At 39.3% G+C, this 17996-nt stretch overlaps 1 protein-coding gene across 7 annotated transcripts in view; it reads right to left on the reverse strand.

The window, feature by feature from the left end:
- ANKS1B (ankyrin repeat and sterile alpha motif domain containing 1B) overlaps window positions 1–17101 on the reverse strand; it is a 441782-nt gene extending 424681 nt beyond the window's left edge. For all 7 annotated transcript variants that reach the window (XM_040595970.1, XM_040595966.1, XM_040595969.1 and 4 more), the window contains exon 1: window positions 16636–17101. In XM_040595970.1, coding sequence (XP_040451904.1) covers window positions 16636–16769 — 134 coding nt within the window. In that variant the 5' untranslated portion in view covers window positions 16770–17101. The remainder of the gene's footprint in view (window positions 1–16635) is intronic.
- Between the last annotated feature and the right edge of the window lie 895 nt (window positions 17102–17996).

Below are 17996 nucleotides of genomic sequence, written 5' to 3' on the forward strand. Positions count from 1 at the left end.
TCTCCTTTATGGAAAAAAGACAGGCGGTGGGGGGGGAAAGGATATGAGCCTTCAGTGTTATTATATCATTTGAGGAATGTGTGCCTCTAGGGAAAGGAGCTAGCTCTTTTCACTGAAGCATAGACCTATAAAATGGACACATTTTATAACTGTGACTGTGCTCATTTCCAGAGTTTTCAAAGTTTCCTCTATAGGCATTGCCATCACTCGTTGATTTGCAAAATTTCTCCAGTGTTTCTCCTGTTTGCTTTATTTTCTGGAGGACGGTAATACCAACCCTCAACAGAAAAAAAGCGTGAAAATAAAGTGAACAATTATTTACATTTAAGTTTTAAAGCTGTAGTGGAAAATACTGACCAATTGAGAAATTGACAGGCTAGCTCACTATTGATTAACAGTGAAACACAAACACAAATTGGTAGTTTCAAATGGAAAAGAGAATCTAATGATCAAAGCACTAGCAGAACTTGAGATGTGTAATATTTAGCACAAATGGCAGCGTTAACAGTTACACAGTATCATTAATACATTCAGTGTCTAGATACAGAATACATTGCTGTTAACCAAAATACATTTTGTTCACTTGGAACGTGAATTAATATTTACACGTGCAAGTCTTAAGCTGTTATGCTAAAGATAAATGATCACAGTTTAAGCTTGAGAATCATTTTCAGGAATACACGGCAAACCTTTCTTTGGTACAGTAATTGCTACGCAGAGCATATGCTTACTGACCAAAAAATCTGTTCAAAAATCAAATGGAAAAATCAGGGACTGTATTACATACAGCCAACTTCAGCACAGCAATGCAGTATCAAATTAAGAGAGCTTTCACATGAGAAGTTAAAGTCAGGCTACCGTTTCTTTTTCTGACAGTTTTTAAGGTGTGTCACAAATCACTAATCTTAGTGCAGTATGTTTGTTTACAGGTTTTCCAGCAATTTCAAATCTAGCCAAAAACTCTTCGCATGACGTCCATCAAAACTAAACTGAAAATGCTTTTAAAAAGAAAATAATTATTCATACATTAACCAAGTGTTTTAAATACCAAATTTAAATGAAAAAAATTTAATTATTCATATTATTGTCAAGTTCTATATGCTTAGATGTGCAATAATGTGCCCTAATAGAGTTGCAAAGGCAGAGATTTGTCATCAAAACTATAGTGAATTTACCTGTGATTACCTGAATGTTAGGCCGTAAGACTAAAATCACATATGATTAGAAGTGTTGCAGCACTCTCCAAACTATCAAGCTGCAACAAGGTCTTTTACCATCTCATACCAGTATACTCTTCATGCCAGTCCCTCTGCTGCCTTCTCATCTCACGTATGTTCTCTCTCTGCTTCTTCCTCCCCTCTCTTCTTCGGCTGCTCCCTCTTCACTGGCTCTCAACCACTTACCAGAACCAGCCACAGCTGCACCCTATCTACATAGGCCAACCCACCACCCCTTGGAGCCAACCCACAGCTGTGTATTATCAATGCTAATTAACCCAGCTTCATTCCACTGCAAGAAGAACGCAATGAGCAGTGCTAACACAGACAGGACATTCCTCTTTGCTGCTCTGATAAATCTGCACTCATTTAAAATAGTTCCTGACAACTCCCTGTGGGACTGTCAATCCAACTGCTTTGAAAGGTAGCATCTGCCTTTTAGTTACAGTGAAAATAAAGCAATCCTTTGCAAAGTTTCATATGCTTTATAGGAGGCTAATCTGATGCCCATTAAATGTGGTAGTGCAATAGTCTGAAATGAATCTGGTATATAGATCGCTTTCTGTGGAGCTGAGGAAGAAAATCCCCAAAGACCCAAAAAACCCAAAGATCATTTTCAGGAATATAATGAATTGGCAATTTTACCAAAAGATTCATTCTTCTTAAGAAAGTTTCAGCTGTATTCTGGACTTTTCCAAGAATCCCAGCAGACTATAACAATGCATGTTACATGACAGTTGCTGAAACTACCGGCAATGCCACAGCACCTCACAAGTCAAGTGAAACTTGGGAGATATGTGGTATGAGCCGACCTTCTGGAATAATTGTTCTTAATTCCTCTTCAGATTTTCTTGGGAACTTATCCAGAAATAGTGACATCTTATGTCATTTTCAAAGGTGATTTGGGTAATTAGCTACTATGAATTGAAGAACAGCCAAAGTAGTACACTTCCTTCCAAAGAGGTCTAGACACTCTGGCTCCATTCTTTAAAGAGTAATCCTGAGGCCTGCTGTATCATTCTCTCCTGAGGGTTTTTTTTAACCCAAGAACACATTTAAACAGAAATACCACAAAAGGGACTCAGCTTCTTCCTTCTGCCTTCTTTCAGAGCTGACGGTTTTGGTTCCGGCATTGTCCCAAGTAGCTAGGCAGACTCATTCACATGTGCTACAGGTCTGTCGGGCAAAGACCAGACAATATCCAACCACTCACATGTATTTTCTTGTCACTCTCTAAATAAATTTATTTTACACTTCTTAGTTCATCAGTCTTTGAGGAAGGTTCTCAAAGTGGATCTCTACCTCTCTGTCCAGGAATTTATCATGCCCCACTTCCAAAATCAATCCTGTATCCCTGGTCTTATCTATTTTGCCCATCACTGTGCCTGCTCTTTCAAACTTCCCAAAGAATTCTGTCCTGATTATGTTCAATTTTTACGTGTCATTGTCAAACCTAGCGCCTTCTGCATTCACCAAAAGCATTAACTGAGATCATCAATTTTTTCATACTAGACTGCCTGGCCTTGGGGTGAGTACCTGCAGCAAGGTCGTCTTTTTCAAGGTTGGCATAAGGAACTTCAGGATTCTTCACTTCCTAACTTTTCCTCCCTTTTCAAGCTGGGTGTCACAGTAAGAAAAAGGATGAGGAGAAAAACAGTTATATTGGGAAAGGGGAGGGATGATGAGGAAAAAAAATCCTAGGAAAACAATATTTCGTTACTGAGAGAAGGGAAAGAAAGCTCTGTTTGTCTCTTACCACTATCATAATTAGCTGATTTATTCCTTGGAGGTTGTCTACTGAAGTAGACAGCCTAACACGAAGGATGCTCCCTTGGCTATTTAAAAAGCAGACATTTCTTAGCAACCTCATTCGCTTTTCTCAAAACTTGTTTCCCAAGTCTGTGCCCTGTTACAACCAGGTGAGCTTTAAAGCAAGAGGAGTAGCAAATGTTGCAACAGTTCAGTTTGTGGTAAAATATATTTATGCATTGGAAATAGATCACGAGGTTTCCGTTTCTCCTTTACCAGCATTTATACCTATGTAACTCCTGCCCAGTTTTGTCAAAACTGTTGCTAAGTGTCTAGATAACAGAGTTCTTGTGTTCCCTCAAGTTTGATCAAAACAGTGAAGAGACCATATGATTAAAGTCAACCCCACGTATGTTTTGGAAACTGACAATAAAAAGCCTATTTTTCTGTTATACAACCCTCAGCAAGAGAAAAACTAAGAGTTTGAGTATCTATGATTGTTAAAACAGTCACATCACAAACCGGCTCAATTTTGTGTAGCCATTAGTTGAGTATCTAGTATTTTGTGAGAAATTGTTTTAAAAATTTAAAAAATTCAGCCAAATACAATGTATTCCTAAACACTAACTGAAGACGTCACTGGTCTAGTTGAACCAGTCAGCAATACAAGCCAAAGATTCTTCTTCTGATTGTACGAGACACATTTAACAAGGGAAAACACAGGATGAAAAGAAAATGTTCTTATTTCAGCATGGCTGAGTCTTTTTTTCACAAGTTAACAGCTTTGAAGTATTTCTGAAATCTAAATATTTTTTGAGTCTTGTTGAGACCCTTTTAATTTTATACATTCCCAGGTCTTTCCTTTCAGCAAAAGTGTACCCGTTTTAAGCTATTATATTTATTTGAAATATATATTGAATTTATTTTTTTAAAAAAGAAAGATTGCAATATTTTCAAATCTAGTGCAAGATACTTCCATCTTAATATGAAGATTTTGGCACTCTGGACTTAGAGAGGAGAAGCAACTATCCAAAAATAAACTACTGTTCTTTAGGGGCAACTCATTAAGCAGTGGCTTGTTAAATGTAGAAGCAGCTGTAAAATACACATACAGATCACTTGACCAAACATCTGGAACTTTAACATTATGAAACATTTGCCACTTCAATCCTTGAACTGAAGAAAGCATTAAGATGGGTGCTTTTTAAGTACATGCTTTCAGTTCTTCAAAGTAAATTTGCCTTTTGAGCAGTGTATTTTTTTTTAAATAATGGACGTATGTGATCTAGATCATAATGAGTGGCGAGTAAAGGAAGCCTAGCCTCTGAGGTTCAGGACCTCACTGCATTTCTCATGACTCTTGATTCCTCTGCCTCTATAGTACACCTCTAAACCCAGCTGATGCCTGAGCCTGAACGTGCTCCCCAAGTTCAGTTTCTCGATATTTAGAAGAGATCAAACAATGGCATCATACTGAGTATCTCTCAGTTTCTCCAAGATTTTCTGCAAAATCTGCATCTGGACCCAAATCTTCCGTCTTTGTGGCATCTCTGACAATCTTCAACATAATTCATGAAGTGCACAAAACTAATATCACAATGTCACAATGAATTACTAACATTTTTAGACTCTTACAGGCAGATCCAAATCAATCACTTATTTTCTCAATCAGACCATGCTAGATGGGTGTGCCCTCAAACACCGGCATTATGGCAAAATTCTCGAGCCTGCAAGTGTACAATAAGCTTTTCATTTTACCTTTTCTCATTTATTCTTGCCTGAATGACAGAGACATGGAGGCTGAATACTGAAGTTTCTCTTTTTTGGTTAAGCAGTACCAAAATAGTTAAGTACAGGTGACCAGGACCGTCTTCATCTACTGTAAAGTTTACTCCTGAAGTAATTATGATTTGCCAGTTTAAGTAGGGAAATGATACACATCCTCAGAATGTATTTATGCCTCAGAATACCTTTCTAAGGTACAATGTATAAAACACAATATTTTATCACTGGGGAATGACCTTGCTCTTTCCTGAATAACCATTTCCCACAAAAAAAGAGAGGAAAGTAGCATCCTTCCCCTACCTGCAGCTGTTTCACTTCCAGCTTTACAAATGACCTTCAGCAATTAAAGTTTGATTTTCCTTGTTTCACCTTTGTTGTTTCAGGTAATATAATGGGAATGTTATTTAAATGCATATCATTACTTGCCAAAAAGAAAAAAAAGAAGAAAGAAAATAAAATAAAAAAAAGAAATATCCTCCAGCACCTCTAATTCCACATAATTTTTTGCGGATATTAGATACCCATCAGGAGTTATAGTTTTTGTAAATTAATAGAGGCATCTCCAAATTCAATATGTTCTGTTCATCACCACACAAGCAGTCTATATCTACATTCTCAAAATATACTTTTTTTGTTGAAAATATACATATTTTTCTGTGGAAATATTTATAGAAATATATATAGAAAAGTGCATTAAAAAATTATTGAGGTTGCAAAGGCAAGGATTTATTAGCTGGTGCTAAGTCATCCTGCTTACACATATGTATTAGCCTTAACAATTAAATGATTCCATATTATTTTTCCTTGTGCAATGAATGATGATCCTGGAACAGCTGAAGGCCTACCCCCTATAATGGGAATGACTGAGTAAGAACTCTTCTTTTTGAAAATCAAAGGTATTAAAAGGTGCATTGGTATTTACTAAATCTATTACACAAAGAAGAGGAACAACAGTCTAATGCTGCACCACAGAACTGGATTCTACCCATAACTGCACTCCAGAAACAAACCTCTGAACAGATCTTTATACATTTGAACATATAAAACGCTATTTAATTTATAGAGAATGTTCTTCACATAATACTGCATTAAGTTGTGAAACCCTTGCTGTGACATGCTACAAATGCTAAAAGAATGCAATTGAATAAATGCATAGAAGAAGAATCCACTGGAGCTATTAAATACAAAAACAACACATCTGTCTCAAAGCTGCTGTAAATTCTTGGAAGCTGAGAGAGTACATGAGAGGAAGTATTACTACATGCTTGCTTTGCTACTATGTTCTTCTAAGACCAGCCTAACTCCCAGTTAGGAGAGTTTGTAGAATACTTGGCTAGAAGGACCTTCATTCTGATCAAGAAAAGACGTTCCTACGTTTTTAAACTATATTAATACTGTGAAAAATGAGCACCTTGTAGTCACCAGTTAGAAACACCAAGTCAGTGGGTATGTCTCACCATAATCCAACTGTGCTTCAGTCATCATTTGTGAACTGCAGATATTAACACCTTTATCCAGTCACAGAAGTACTTTGACAGTAAACTCGTTAATGATGTGAAGCAGTCAGATAACTACAGTGACAAACACCACCGAAAAACCCAGGAGAAAACTTAATCATTCTTCTTCTAGAGAAGGGTTTGAATTGTGTGCAGTAAATAAGGCTCAGGGCTAAACACTGAATATTAAAGATAAAAAATCTTGAATAACTGCAGTGAGCACTGTCTACCCTGGGCTGCAGCTGAGGTAAGAACCTTGCCAAAGAAAACATTATAGGTTTGCGTCATTAAAAAAAATATATAATGCCTACATTCAGGGGGCTAAATAAAAACTGCACCAGCAATCTTATTTTTACCATTAATAAAAAGTAAACTAAAACTCCAGAAATTTCATCATGTGGTGTCATCTTATCCATCACAACAACCTCTTCCAGTTAAACTACTTAGATGACCGATGGTACTTTATTAACTGCTGTCTATTTTAGCACTAAAAGAAAAAGAGACAGTTTGCAAATGCATTACACAAGTATTTGTTACAGCAAGGAAATACGAAAATGTCAGGCTTTGGATGAAAACTCTATTTCAGTAGTTACACATTTTCTCTTTATTCTGAATGTAAGCCCTGTTCCTTGTATCTTGTCTCCTAAACTTGCTGCTTCTGCTTCTCATCAGAGCTAACCTCCATGGTCAATCAGCCTCAGTTCTTACTCCATCTCAATTCTTATACTTATTTCCTTTACCAACCGTTTCTAGCATTCCAGCCTTTTCAGATTTTTATCTACAGCCTGCTTGCCAAAGCATTCCAAATACCCTTATTCAGGTCTCTCTCCCTCTACCTGTCTTCCAGCCACATCTCCTCACCCAGAACACATGCCTATTCCATTCTTTCAGAGACTTAATTTTCTGCTTATGTCATAACTCCTATCCTTCTGAAATCAAGGCTTACACAGTCTACATAAAATTAAAAATAGAGGGGATAGATTTAACTATTGTGACAGGCAAACAACAGATTTGTAACATATATATACACTATATACCATATGCCTTATTTGGTATATTTGGTTCTCTGAAATTTTACTTGTGCACATTGTGTGAGAAGATCCATGGGAGATCATTACTACTTGGTTATGCAAGATACTGCTCTTCAATAAATGTGCACAAAACAGGAAGCAGAGTGATTGCAAATTACTTATGAGCATAATCTGACAAATTAGCTATACAGATGACAAGGAGGATATGGAAGTGGATAAATAATTACTTGAGAAAATTGAAAACTAAAAATAAGTGTAAATTACATTTTTAGGAAACCTTACCAATGACTTAATTGAGATTCTGGGGTCTAACCGCTAATGTGTTGGGTGTTTTCATCTGCAAAAATAAACTAGACACACTGATTCACAACTCATATCTAGCGGCATCTAAAAATAGAAAACAATGATCCTGACAAGTCAGCAAGTAAATATGGAAAACATTACACTCAGCTAACTCTCAGAACTACCAGCTACAAACACACTAGAAAGTTACACCACAAAGGTTTCAGATTCAGGCAATATGCAGACGGAAAATACCAATTCCAGATGATATTCCCAATTCTAATTTACAAAACTCCTTTTTTTACTGTCTCTAAAAAAATCTTTCTCTTGTACACTTCTCATACTGTGACAACATGAATACCTTACAACTTAACCTATTTCAGCATTTGTCTGGGCTATGAAGGGTTAGGAAAAAATCCACATACCAATCACACCATTCTTACAAGAGAAAGTTACTACTGTGCAAACTCAAAGACTAAATGTGATATTGATGTTCTTGTGACTAATATGATGGAAAAAGAAGAAAACACAAAAAATTATCCAGCATAAGAGTCTGTAGCGGTGCAAGAGGTTATTCACTCCCAGGTGCGGGACTTCACAATGGCTTTGGCTGAATTTCACAAGGCTCCCACCAGCCCTTTTCTCCAGCCTGCCCATGTCCCTCCTAATAGCAATTCTTCATATGAATTGTTTCTCCCCAGTTTGGCATCATCTACAAACTTGTTACACTGCTATACTGCAATCAATACTGGCCCTTGAATCCTGAGGAAACCCTCTAGTAGACATGAACAGTTGCATTCTTTATTGTTGATCATAACGCTCACAGCCATGCAGTCCACCCAGTTCCACCCATCTTATCATCCTCTTAATCAGTCCACAGTTCACCATTTTGACTGAAAGAGACTGCTCTAAAGTAAAGTTAAAACACCATTCCTGGCTCTCCCCTTGACCACAGAGGCAGTTAATAGAAAGCAATTAAGGTTGGTCATGCACGATTTGAGCTTGGTAAATCCATGCTGGCTGTTCTCAATCACATTCTTGTCCTTTGTGTATCTGGAAACTACCTCCATGAGGAGATGCTCTGTAACCTTCCCTAGGACTTTAGGTTAGACTGATGAGCGTGATGACCTCAGAACCTTTCTCTTGCCCTTTCTGAAAACGGACGTGACATTTTCCTTTTCCAGTCATCAGAAACTTCTCATGCTTGACATGATCTTCCAAAGATAACAGTGGCCTCACAGTAACATCGATCCCTTGAATTTAAGTGTTCCCCTGATCTTCCTCTACTGCAGGTAATGTTTCATTGCCACACAAATTTTGCTAGTAGGCTCAGGAACTGTTTGTCTCAGGAACTGAGACAAAAAAAAAAAAAAAAAAAAAAGTAGAAAAGGCAGTGAATGCCTTGCCTTTTCTATGTGTTTTTTCACTAGGTCTCCTGCCCCAGTGAGCAGTATCTCTACTTTTTTTTTTCCTTTTCTTTTTTTTTTTTTTTTTTTGGGCTGTCAATGTAATTAGTTATGCTTTTGCCATCCCTCACTAGTTTCAACTCCAGCTAAGGCTTTTCTAATTCCATTCTTGCACACTTGGCACATTTGCAACAAACGTCATGTGATACAACATTATGCATTTTCTGTATTTCTCATGTGGATTCTGCCTCAATACCTAATGTCTACTACTTCTGAATTCATCCAAACCAGCTATAAAATATGCAAGGATAGAATTCCTACCCTAATTTTGTTTTAACCTAACTATTTAAGTGGTCATTTATATATATTCTACATTTTCCTTCAACTAGAATTGTTGTCCTGTTCTTCACTGAAATATTTTTACCTACAAAAATATTTAAATTAGGTTCAGTTTGAAATAAAATCATACAATATCTACTTTAGGTTGAGCTGAATCACTCCATATGTTCCCCAACTGTATCGACTAGATCTCCATTGGCTATAATGGGAACTTAAGACACCCAGCACAGACATCGACACCTACAGAAACATAGCTACCACCGGGTGTTTTAAATTGGAAACAAATAACACTCAAGATGTCATTTTTAGCATTTCTTCTTTCTTTAGAAAATGTATGTGCAATAAATGGGAAATAGTGTAAAATTATTTTAATAAAAGCACAATCTCATGGAATTAAATCGCACAGATCCTTTCTTACATTAGATACATGTACATTATTAGAAATTCATAGGTGTTAAATTAGGTACAGAAGACTTGTTGTATCACTTCTTAAATGCAAAGTGAACATACTGAAAATACTATCAGGATTATCAGGAAATAGTAATTAAAAAGTAATAAAAGTCTTCCCATAAAGGCTATAAAGTTCAAACAAAATGTATTCCCTACTTCCCAAAAGGATCCATGTACATGAAAATGTCACATCAGTAGGCAGGAATTAACACTGGTTATTATGCCTTACACATTCAACATTAGAAGTTGTCAAAATATTTTACCTTTAAGTAATAAAAATTATTAGGATGCATACTCTGATTGAAAGTGGCCAGCAGAAAAATTCCACAGCAGAACGGAATTCCAGCGGTGGAACTCATGTATATGTCACCTCCCCAGGCGAGCAGGCTAAGCTTGCCTTAAGAGATTATATACCAATAGCATAAACTAAAGCAGTCTGTAGGATGGTTCAACTACTGCCTATGTTAGGGCAATAAAACAATGGGCTAGAGCTATAAGCAGCTCCTTAATGACTTATCCATGAATATCCATACAAACTGAAACTAAGGTAAACAAAAGAATCTACATGTAGATTTTTAGAAACACGGTTATGTTCTTCTTGATCACTAGTGCAGTAACTGTGAAAATGCTTGTCTTAAAAGCATCTGCATTTGCTCATCGTAACGTTTCCAACCCTGACAAGTCACAAGATAGCAGACCTTTCAGATTACATCATCATTCACTTTATTTCACCTATTTGCCCTCTCAGCTCTGCTATATCACTGTCACTTAAATGCAGCAATGTCATATATCAGTTTTAAAAATGTATAAAGAAGCATTAATTCTATTGAATTACCAAACTACTAAAACCATCAATGTCAGACAAGATGGAAAACAAGATGGAGATCAAAACGCATTTATATGGCTCTCTGTAGCATTAGATGCTAGCCATCTGGTGGCTAAGAATTCTAGAATTCTAAAAGAGTTCTTTTAAGTTACAGCCGCATCATCTTTCTTGGGATTTTCCTTACCTTCTTCTTAACATGTTTGTACAATTTCTCTTCTAAGTTCTCCTGACTCCATCAGTCCTCCCAGTACTGCTGTATCCCATACCCTGATCCTATCTATGGGCAAATAATATGGCCTTGGTAGATTTTACACTAGGTCTGCAGTTCTTGCTGGTCATTTTTTACATTTGGTCTAACATTTTAGAAAATTAATAGAACGTATGCTTGAGCAATACTCAGAAAACAAGATCTGGAGTAAGGAGAAGAAAGAAGTTTATCCACGGAAATTAAATACAGAGCTGTGAACCCAGGACCACACTGAGCTCCTAGGAAAGATTTATTACACAAACTTTGTGAATTGCCTGACCCTTAATAGTAAGATTTCCACCAGATGTCCTGGATACTGCCCGTATTGCTACTTCACATATTGTAAATGTTTCAAACTTGCAAAGAAATCTAAGGAATTCCATAGAGAAAATTTTGTCTAAACTTTGATTGAAACCATTTCTCAGAAATAAGGATAAAAATAAGTCCAAGAAAGGTAGAAAATAACAAAACAAAGGTTAAGTTTTAAGAGAATCTCATAATTTGAAAGGGCAAACAGGCAGAATCAGGGCATCAATTAACTATCACTGATACCAAACAGCATAAACTAAGTGTTGCAGTGATCATTAATTTGCATTTCATACTGAAAGACAAAAGGAAATAAAATTAAGTATGTCCCCAGAAGACTTAAGTTTCCTACTCTAACAGGATAAAGAATCTGGGAATGCGAGTCTCTGCTTGGGACATCAGTACGAAAACTTCCATGTATTAATTAGTGTAACTAAGATTAGAAATAAGCATAGGCTAACTGGATGCCCCATTGACCTACATGTAACAAATACTTGCCATTTTATTATCTGCACTGGTTGTCTAAAATACCTTCTAACATAGACACAAGTGAGCTCAGAAGCATGTGAGCCCAGAACCCCCGTACGGCAAGCCTCATATAATACAATCTCTTTATAAGATCAAGCTAAGGAAGTTTCTCTTACTTTAAACAACACTATTTTCAATAAAAAATAAACCTAGTACCTTTATTTTTGTTGATTAGGTGATCCATCTGTTACTTAAATTATAACATGAAAACAACTTTGTTAAAATTTTAATTAAAACTTTATAAGGTATTTCAGTATTTAAAATACTTTCTGCTCTACAAGTCATATCTAAGTGTGATCTGATTTTGCACAGGAAGCTGAATGAATCACAGGGTTCTGCACAAGGATAGATGTAGGTCTGTGTGGTTCTCAGTGTGCACTAAGGCCATCAGGCTAAACTGTGGCTTTGCTATGAGCAAGACACTGCTCTGAGAAACAGACGAGGAAACAGATTGCAACTCACAGATTGACAATCTGCTTGCTGGGTTTCCTATACTTTAGAGGAGAAATATCTTGGGCCAGGCCTATACATGGCATAGCTGTGCTAAAGGAGGATAAGCAGAGAATGGAGCCATTCCCTGCCACAGCCTGCCAAGCGTAGAAGGGGAAAAAACCAGCTCCACGCAGGCTGCTCCGCCCTCCCGTGCTGTGTAATGCCAGCAGCCAACAAAGAGCAAGAAGGGGCCAATTCACCCTTCCCTACTACTCTCTGCCAGTTCACATTAATTCATATTTTATCCCACAGTCCTGTTAAGAATACAAAGCTTTTTTAACATGTAAAGTTTAAAAAGACTAAAAATTAGCATTTAATCAAGAACTATGCATTTTTCTTTAGGTTGCAACATATTAGTAGGGCAAAAAGGCATGCACGTGACCTCAGGTGGCAAAATGATGTAAGGTCTCTAAAGATACATGAAAATCTTCAAAGTTATTTTTCCTAAAACACTTTAAAAGAAACAAAGCCTGTCTCTATCCAATAATGAAAAATTGATTGGTCAATAAAAACATGTTACGTATACACAGATAATGAAATTAAGTAAATTAAAAATACCGGTTTTCTTAGAAACACTTTTTTAATGTGTTAAACCATTTAATGCACATTTAAGGATTTGGCATACAGGAACTGAATGATACATTCTGTTAGAGGGACTATGGCATTTTACTCTCAAGTTTTCGTGTTTATACTGGAACAATATAAAAGCCAGTGAAATAATTTTACAATCTGTGAAAATTCTCTTTGCAATCTATTACATATCTAAAAGCCATACTTTTTTAATATAGGAAATATAGTTAATATACTAATGTATTACAATTCCAGGCAATGGAATCCCAGAAGCCCAGCTTTAGATGTCCTAGTGTATCCCACCTAGAATTTAGATGTATATCCACAGGCCATGGTTCTTTGTTAAAGTCCATTAGACCACGCAGATGCCTCAGAAACTCATGAGCATCTAAAATTCCAATAAATACCCAGGTTTAAGTGAATTACTCTATGCCAGGTGTTTACTGAGGATTATACTTGCTCTAGTACATTGCAATGCCTTATGTTAACCTTTGCATCTGAGGAATTCATAGTATATTCACCCACAATCTTTACATTCCAGCACAGAGTATGGAGATTGAGGTAGGGTCCACAAACTGACCCAGAGCTTTTTAATGCTTCTCTTGAACTGAAACAAGTTATAGGGTCCACATAGCCAAAGCTCACTGATTTTTTGTCATTCCTTGAGATAAATCAATTTGGGCATGAGGTCTTCTATAGCTTCTATTACAGATATTTGGGTGCGTATCACCTCTTAATTAAGCATATATAATTTTTATGCAATTTGCACATACTCTGCTTTAAGCATGTGTTTAAATCCTCACAAGAATTAATTCACATATTTATATGAGTGCTTAAACAGCCTTCCAGAACAGTGTTGTTTTCCTGAACTGTTGTCATAATTTAATATAATGACTTATAACTTAAAAGTCAGCCCCTTAAAAATTACATCATTTACTCTACAATTAACATCAGCAGGTTCAGCCATAAAACAACCATACAAAAGCTTGCCCTCTTTCTCCCTCAAGTACCATAAAATACACCAAGAGTCAGAAAAAAAAAGTTATAAAAATGTAAATAGGAGATCAGACAGATAATTTGTTCCTTGGTTCAAGTAACAATCGATACATGTTTGTCAATTCATGACTGTTAGGTTTCATTCACAAGATATATAATTAATGCAAAGCAAATTTCCACAAAAAAAGGCATCAAGCCGTGGAGGGCTCAGCCACATAAACTGAGTTGTCTCCAACACAGAAGAAATCCAAAGGGAAAGTGTACTGCTACTCAGACCAGCGCATCAGGCACAGTATTAGCCTGTTTGTATGCTGAAAGACTTGGACTTTTCCAACTTAATACTAGAAGAAGCATGAAATAACACGGACCTTTCTCAGCACAATGGGACAGGTACAGTTCTGGGGCACCATTTTAGGAACTGAGCAATAATTATGATCAATGAAACACCAGGAGTTACTGTCAAACACAATGTCTCCTAAAATTCTATAAAAAGAAAAACATGTCCCTATTTTTTTTCTATTGCTTTCTCTTTATTATAACTTTAAAAAGCAGTTGTTAGCCTAATAAACTGTATGCAAAAAATACTAGTATAGCTCTACTAGTAAGCTTCTTGAATTGATTTTCTATCAAAAAAATCTTCAGATCCCCCCAACATCAAAATCAAACTTTCATACTGTACAATTATGGCTCTTCTACAACTTTGCTATTTTCAGTAAGTGTTGATTTCCTAAACAGGATCAAGATGCTAGCATGACTCCCTTTTAGTACCTTCTTTTGTTTCCACGTGCTGTGTACCAAGACAGATCCAACCTTAGTTGTGCATGTCATTTTGGACTTAATTCATAACTACTGGCATCAGATAGATCATGCAACATCTCAAAAAAAAAAAAAAAGTATGTTAAAATACCTAGCACATGTAATTCTTTCTTGAAAGCACGTTCTACAACAGATAGTAGCTTCTACTTTGGGCATTCCTGGTGAAGTCAATGAAATTCTTAAAGATTCCCTCAAAAAAGCATTACATTCAATTGTGTGTTGGGTTGTGAATGTTTATGCACCAATCCATCACAAAATTATTTTCAAATGTATTCAAATATCTTCCTTAAAATTAGAAATATTTTAGCAGCTGTATGATAAATTTTTACTTGTAATTTTTGAAGTTATGTTTACAGAAGCCATAAGCATTCTTGATAGCATTAGTAAGAAATACCATAAATAAAACAGTACGGTTTACTTGCTTTATTTCTCTTTAAGCTAAGTACACTTCCAAAATAAAAGGCTACAGTTGAGTTTACAACCTAAAATAGTTAAATTCTGAGTAACAAAGGATGACTGTGATGACCCATCTGTATATACAAAACACATGGTTAATGTGTTCTGTATACACAAAGTAAAAACACTGCTGTTTAATAAAAAACACAATCAAATACACTCCTTCTGGATATACAGAACTTACGATATATGACATGAAAGTAACAGTGCAAGAATATAGGACACGCAGTAGCCCTGAAGAAAATCACTACACAAATCACACAGTAGAACTCTATTATAAATGGCTAGTCATTGTACTGAAGTGAACTTCTGTTTTATGAAAAATGTGTATCACATTTTAAGAAGACTCATACTTTAAATTCAGCCAATTACCTGGTGTACTTCTTGCTAAGCAACCTGTTCAAGTACAGTACAAAAAGCAATCACACAGTGTGTTTTGATTTTGGTCAATGGGCTAGTAATTCAACAATGATGCAATAACTAATTGACCTGGTGCATCATAGAACTTTGGTAAACTATGAGTATCTGAACTGTTGTTTTTAGCACTAAAACCAGCTTTAAAATAGCAAGACTTTGTAACAGAATTTAAATGGGTTTAATTTGGACAGTTACAGTACATTTCCTCAGAGAGGGAATACTGAAATAATCGGAATACACTGACAAAGAGGTACTGGCAACGCAATCACAAATAGATTTTCATTTAAGCAATTTCCATTTCTCTAGGCCTTTTCTTTCGTTCAAAAAAACAAAAACAACCCAATAAAAACACACCAAAAGCCAAGCCAAACACCCCATTTATTCAAGTTCTAGGTCAACAGTGTTTCAGTTCATTCTTTTGCTATGCCTAGTGTAGTACTGAACACAAGCATTGCACTGTGTGCTGCAGACCTTCTCTTACTTGAATACTGTCTAATGTCAGAAACGCCTGTAATGATGAAACTTAACATCAAAGCCATGCTGTAGATTGCCTGAGATACAACTAATAGCTAAAGTTAAGTCCTTTCACCCAACATGGCCAGTAACCCAGTTTCACCACACGAAATCCAGGTACCTTGGAAGTGATACTGCTCTTACCTAACCTGCTCCGTAAGTTTAACTCCTCTGCCTCTATGATTTCTCATTAAAAAATAATAATATATACATTCCCTTTCTTTGTTTTGTAGGCTCATTCCTATGGCATGCCTAATTTCTTCTGCAAGTGAGGGTAGCAACTATGGGTGAGGGCACAGGGTGAAGCTATGGCTTTTTACACAAAATTCCACAATGCAACGCCTTGTCTGTGATTAACACTTCCATCTGTGATTCAAAGCAGCAATTTGAAGATGAAATATCAAAGGAAGGGTAATGAGTATATTGTGCATATCTGCCCAGCATTAAAAAACACAAGTTCTGCACCACAGCTAGTAACAGAATGAACAAGTACCTTACAGACGCATTGAAGGCAAGAAATTCAGCAGTACTGTATTAATAAAATGACTGCCTGTGACTTTAAACGCAGGCACACTTGTACTTGGCGAGAGAGTGAACGATTTATTGTTACTATGAAGGATGCAGGAATGGAAATGAAGATGAGAGGGGCGATGATGATGGCAGGGAAGTGGAGGTTAATAACCCCAGCATCGGATGGGGAACGACGTCCCTACCTTAGTAGGCTGGATAAGGGAATAGCTCCAGATCCACTGCCCAGGATCCCTCCTTTCCTCCCAGAGAGGAGTTTCTCCACCAGAGCCACATTCCCAGTGCGAGCAGCTTCCAGCAGTTCCTGGTCCTTCCCCATGGTCGAGGAACCGAGCAGCCCCCCACGCACCCCGCCGCGCACCGGGAGAGCTACACCGCGGGCCACAGCGGCCCCCCCCCTTCACAGACCGCCCTCCTCTGCCCAGCCCCTGCCTCGGAGCAGAGATTCCTGCAGTCCCTTCCAGAGCAGCAGCGGGAGGGAGGAGAATCACCACCTCCTAGTTTCACCGGATCATCTCTGGGTGGAGTGTGGAGGAGAAGGCGCGGGGGGGGACGGAGGGCGGACGAGGCCAACGAAGAACCGACCCCCCCGCTCCCACGCACACGCAGCCCCGGCCCGGCGGACGGCGCGGGGGAGCGGGCAGCCCCAGCCCCCGTGCCCGCGGCCGGCCGGGCTGAGGGGGATAACGACCCCGCCGACGGGCGGGAGAAGGGCGGGGCGGGGGGAGGAGGCGCAGCCCTGACTTGCCAGGCCCGTTGCTGGGGAGACGCGGCTGGCGCGCGCTCAGTGGCCGCCCGGGCTCGGCGCCCCCCCCGCCTGCCCCCGCCCTCCGGCCCGCGCGGCCCCGCCCCGCCCGCCCCTCGCCAGCGGCGGCGCCTCGCGCTCCACTGCGGTGCCGCGCGCCGGCCGTGGCTGCGGGCGGTGGGAGGCGCGCGCGCGGGGAGCGGCGTCCGCCCCGCCCGCCCCGCCAGGTGCATCGCCCCGGCGGCGGGAGCGCCGTGCGGAGCGGCGGGGGCGGCCGCCGCAGGTGCTCCGGGGCAGCGCCGGGGAGGTGGTGCCTCGTCGCGCTGCGGAAGGGGAAGGGAGGGACGCGGGTGCCGGGGCGAGGGGGGCCGCGCGCGCCCCGGGCGCGGCAAGGAGCGAGGCTGCGCTGCCCCGCGGCGGGCGGGTCCCGGGGGGCGCGGGCGGGCCGGGGTCCGTGCTGAGGCACCCAGGGGCCCGCCCCACCCCCGAGGCGAATTAGCGGGTTGCGGGTGGGGTGGGGCGGAGGGGGCCGCGGCGGGGTGCGTGCGCGTGTGCGGGGACCCCCCGAAGAGGGATTTAACCCCATCCGGGGACACGGCAGGGCACCAGCGCAGGTGCGAGCCGGCTTCGTTGCGCAACCCGGCGTAGACAAAAGGGAAAATCCGGGCTCCGCTGAGGTCGGGAGCAAAACTGAGTTGGTAGCTCGGCGAATCGGGCGGGAGGGACTGCTCACACCCATCAGACGCCGGGATCGTGGCTTTTTAATGTTTCAAAGGATGGGAAATACAACAATCCCTTTGG

The sequence above is a fragment of the Falco naumanni genome, chromosome 5, assembly GCF_017639655.2.
Source record: "Falco naumanni isolate bFalNau1 chromosome 5, bFalNau1.pat, whole genome shotgun sequence".
NCBI classification, from domain to species: domain Eukaryota; kingdom Metazoa; phylum Chordata; class Aves; order Falconiformes; family Falconidae; genus Falco; species Falco naumanni.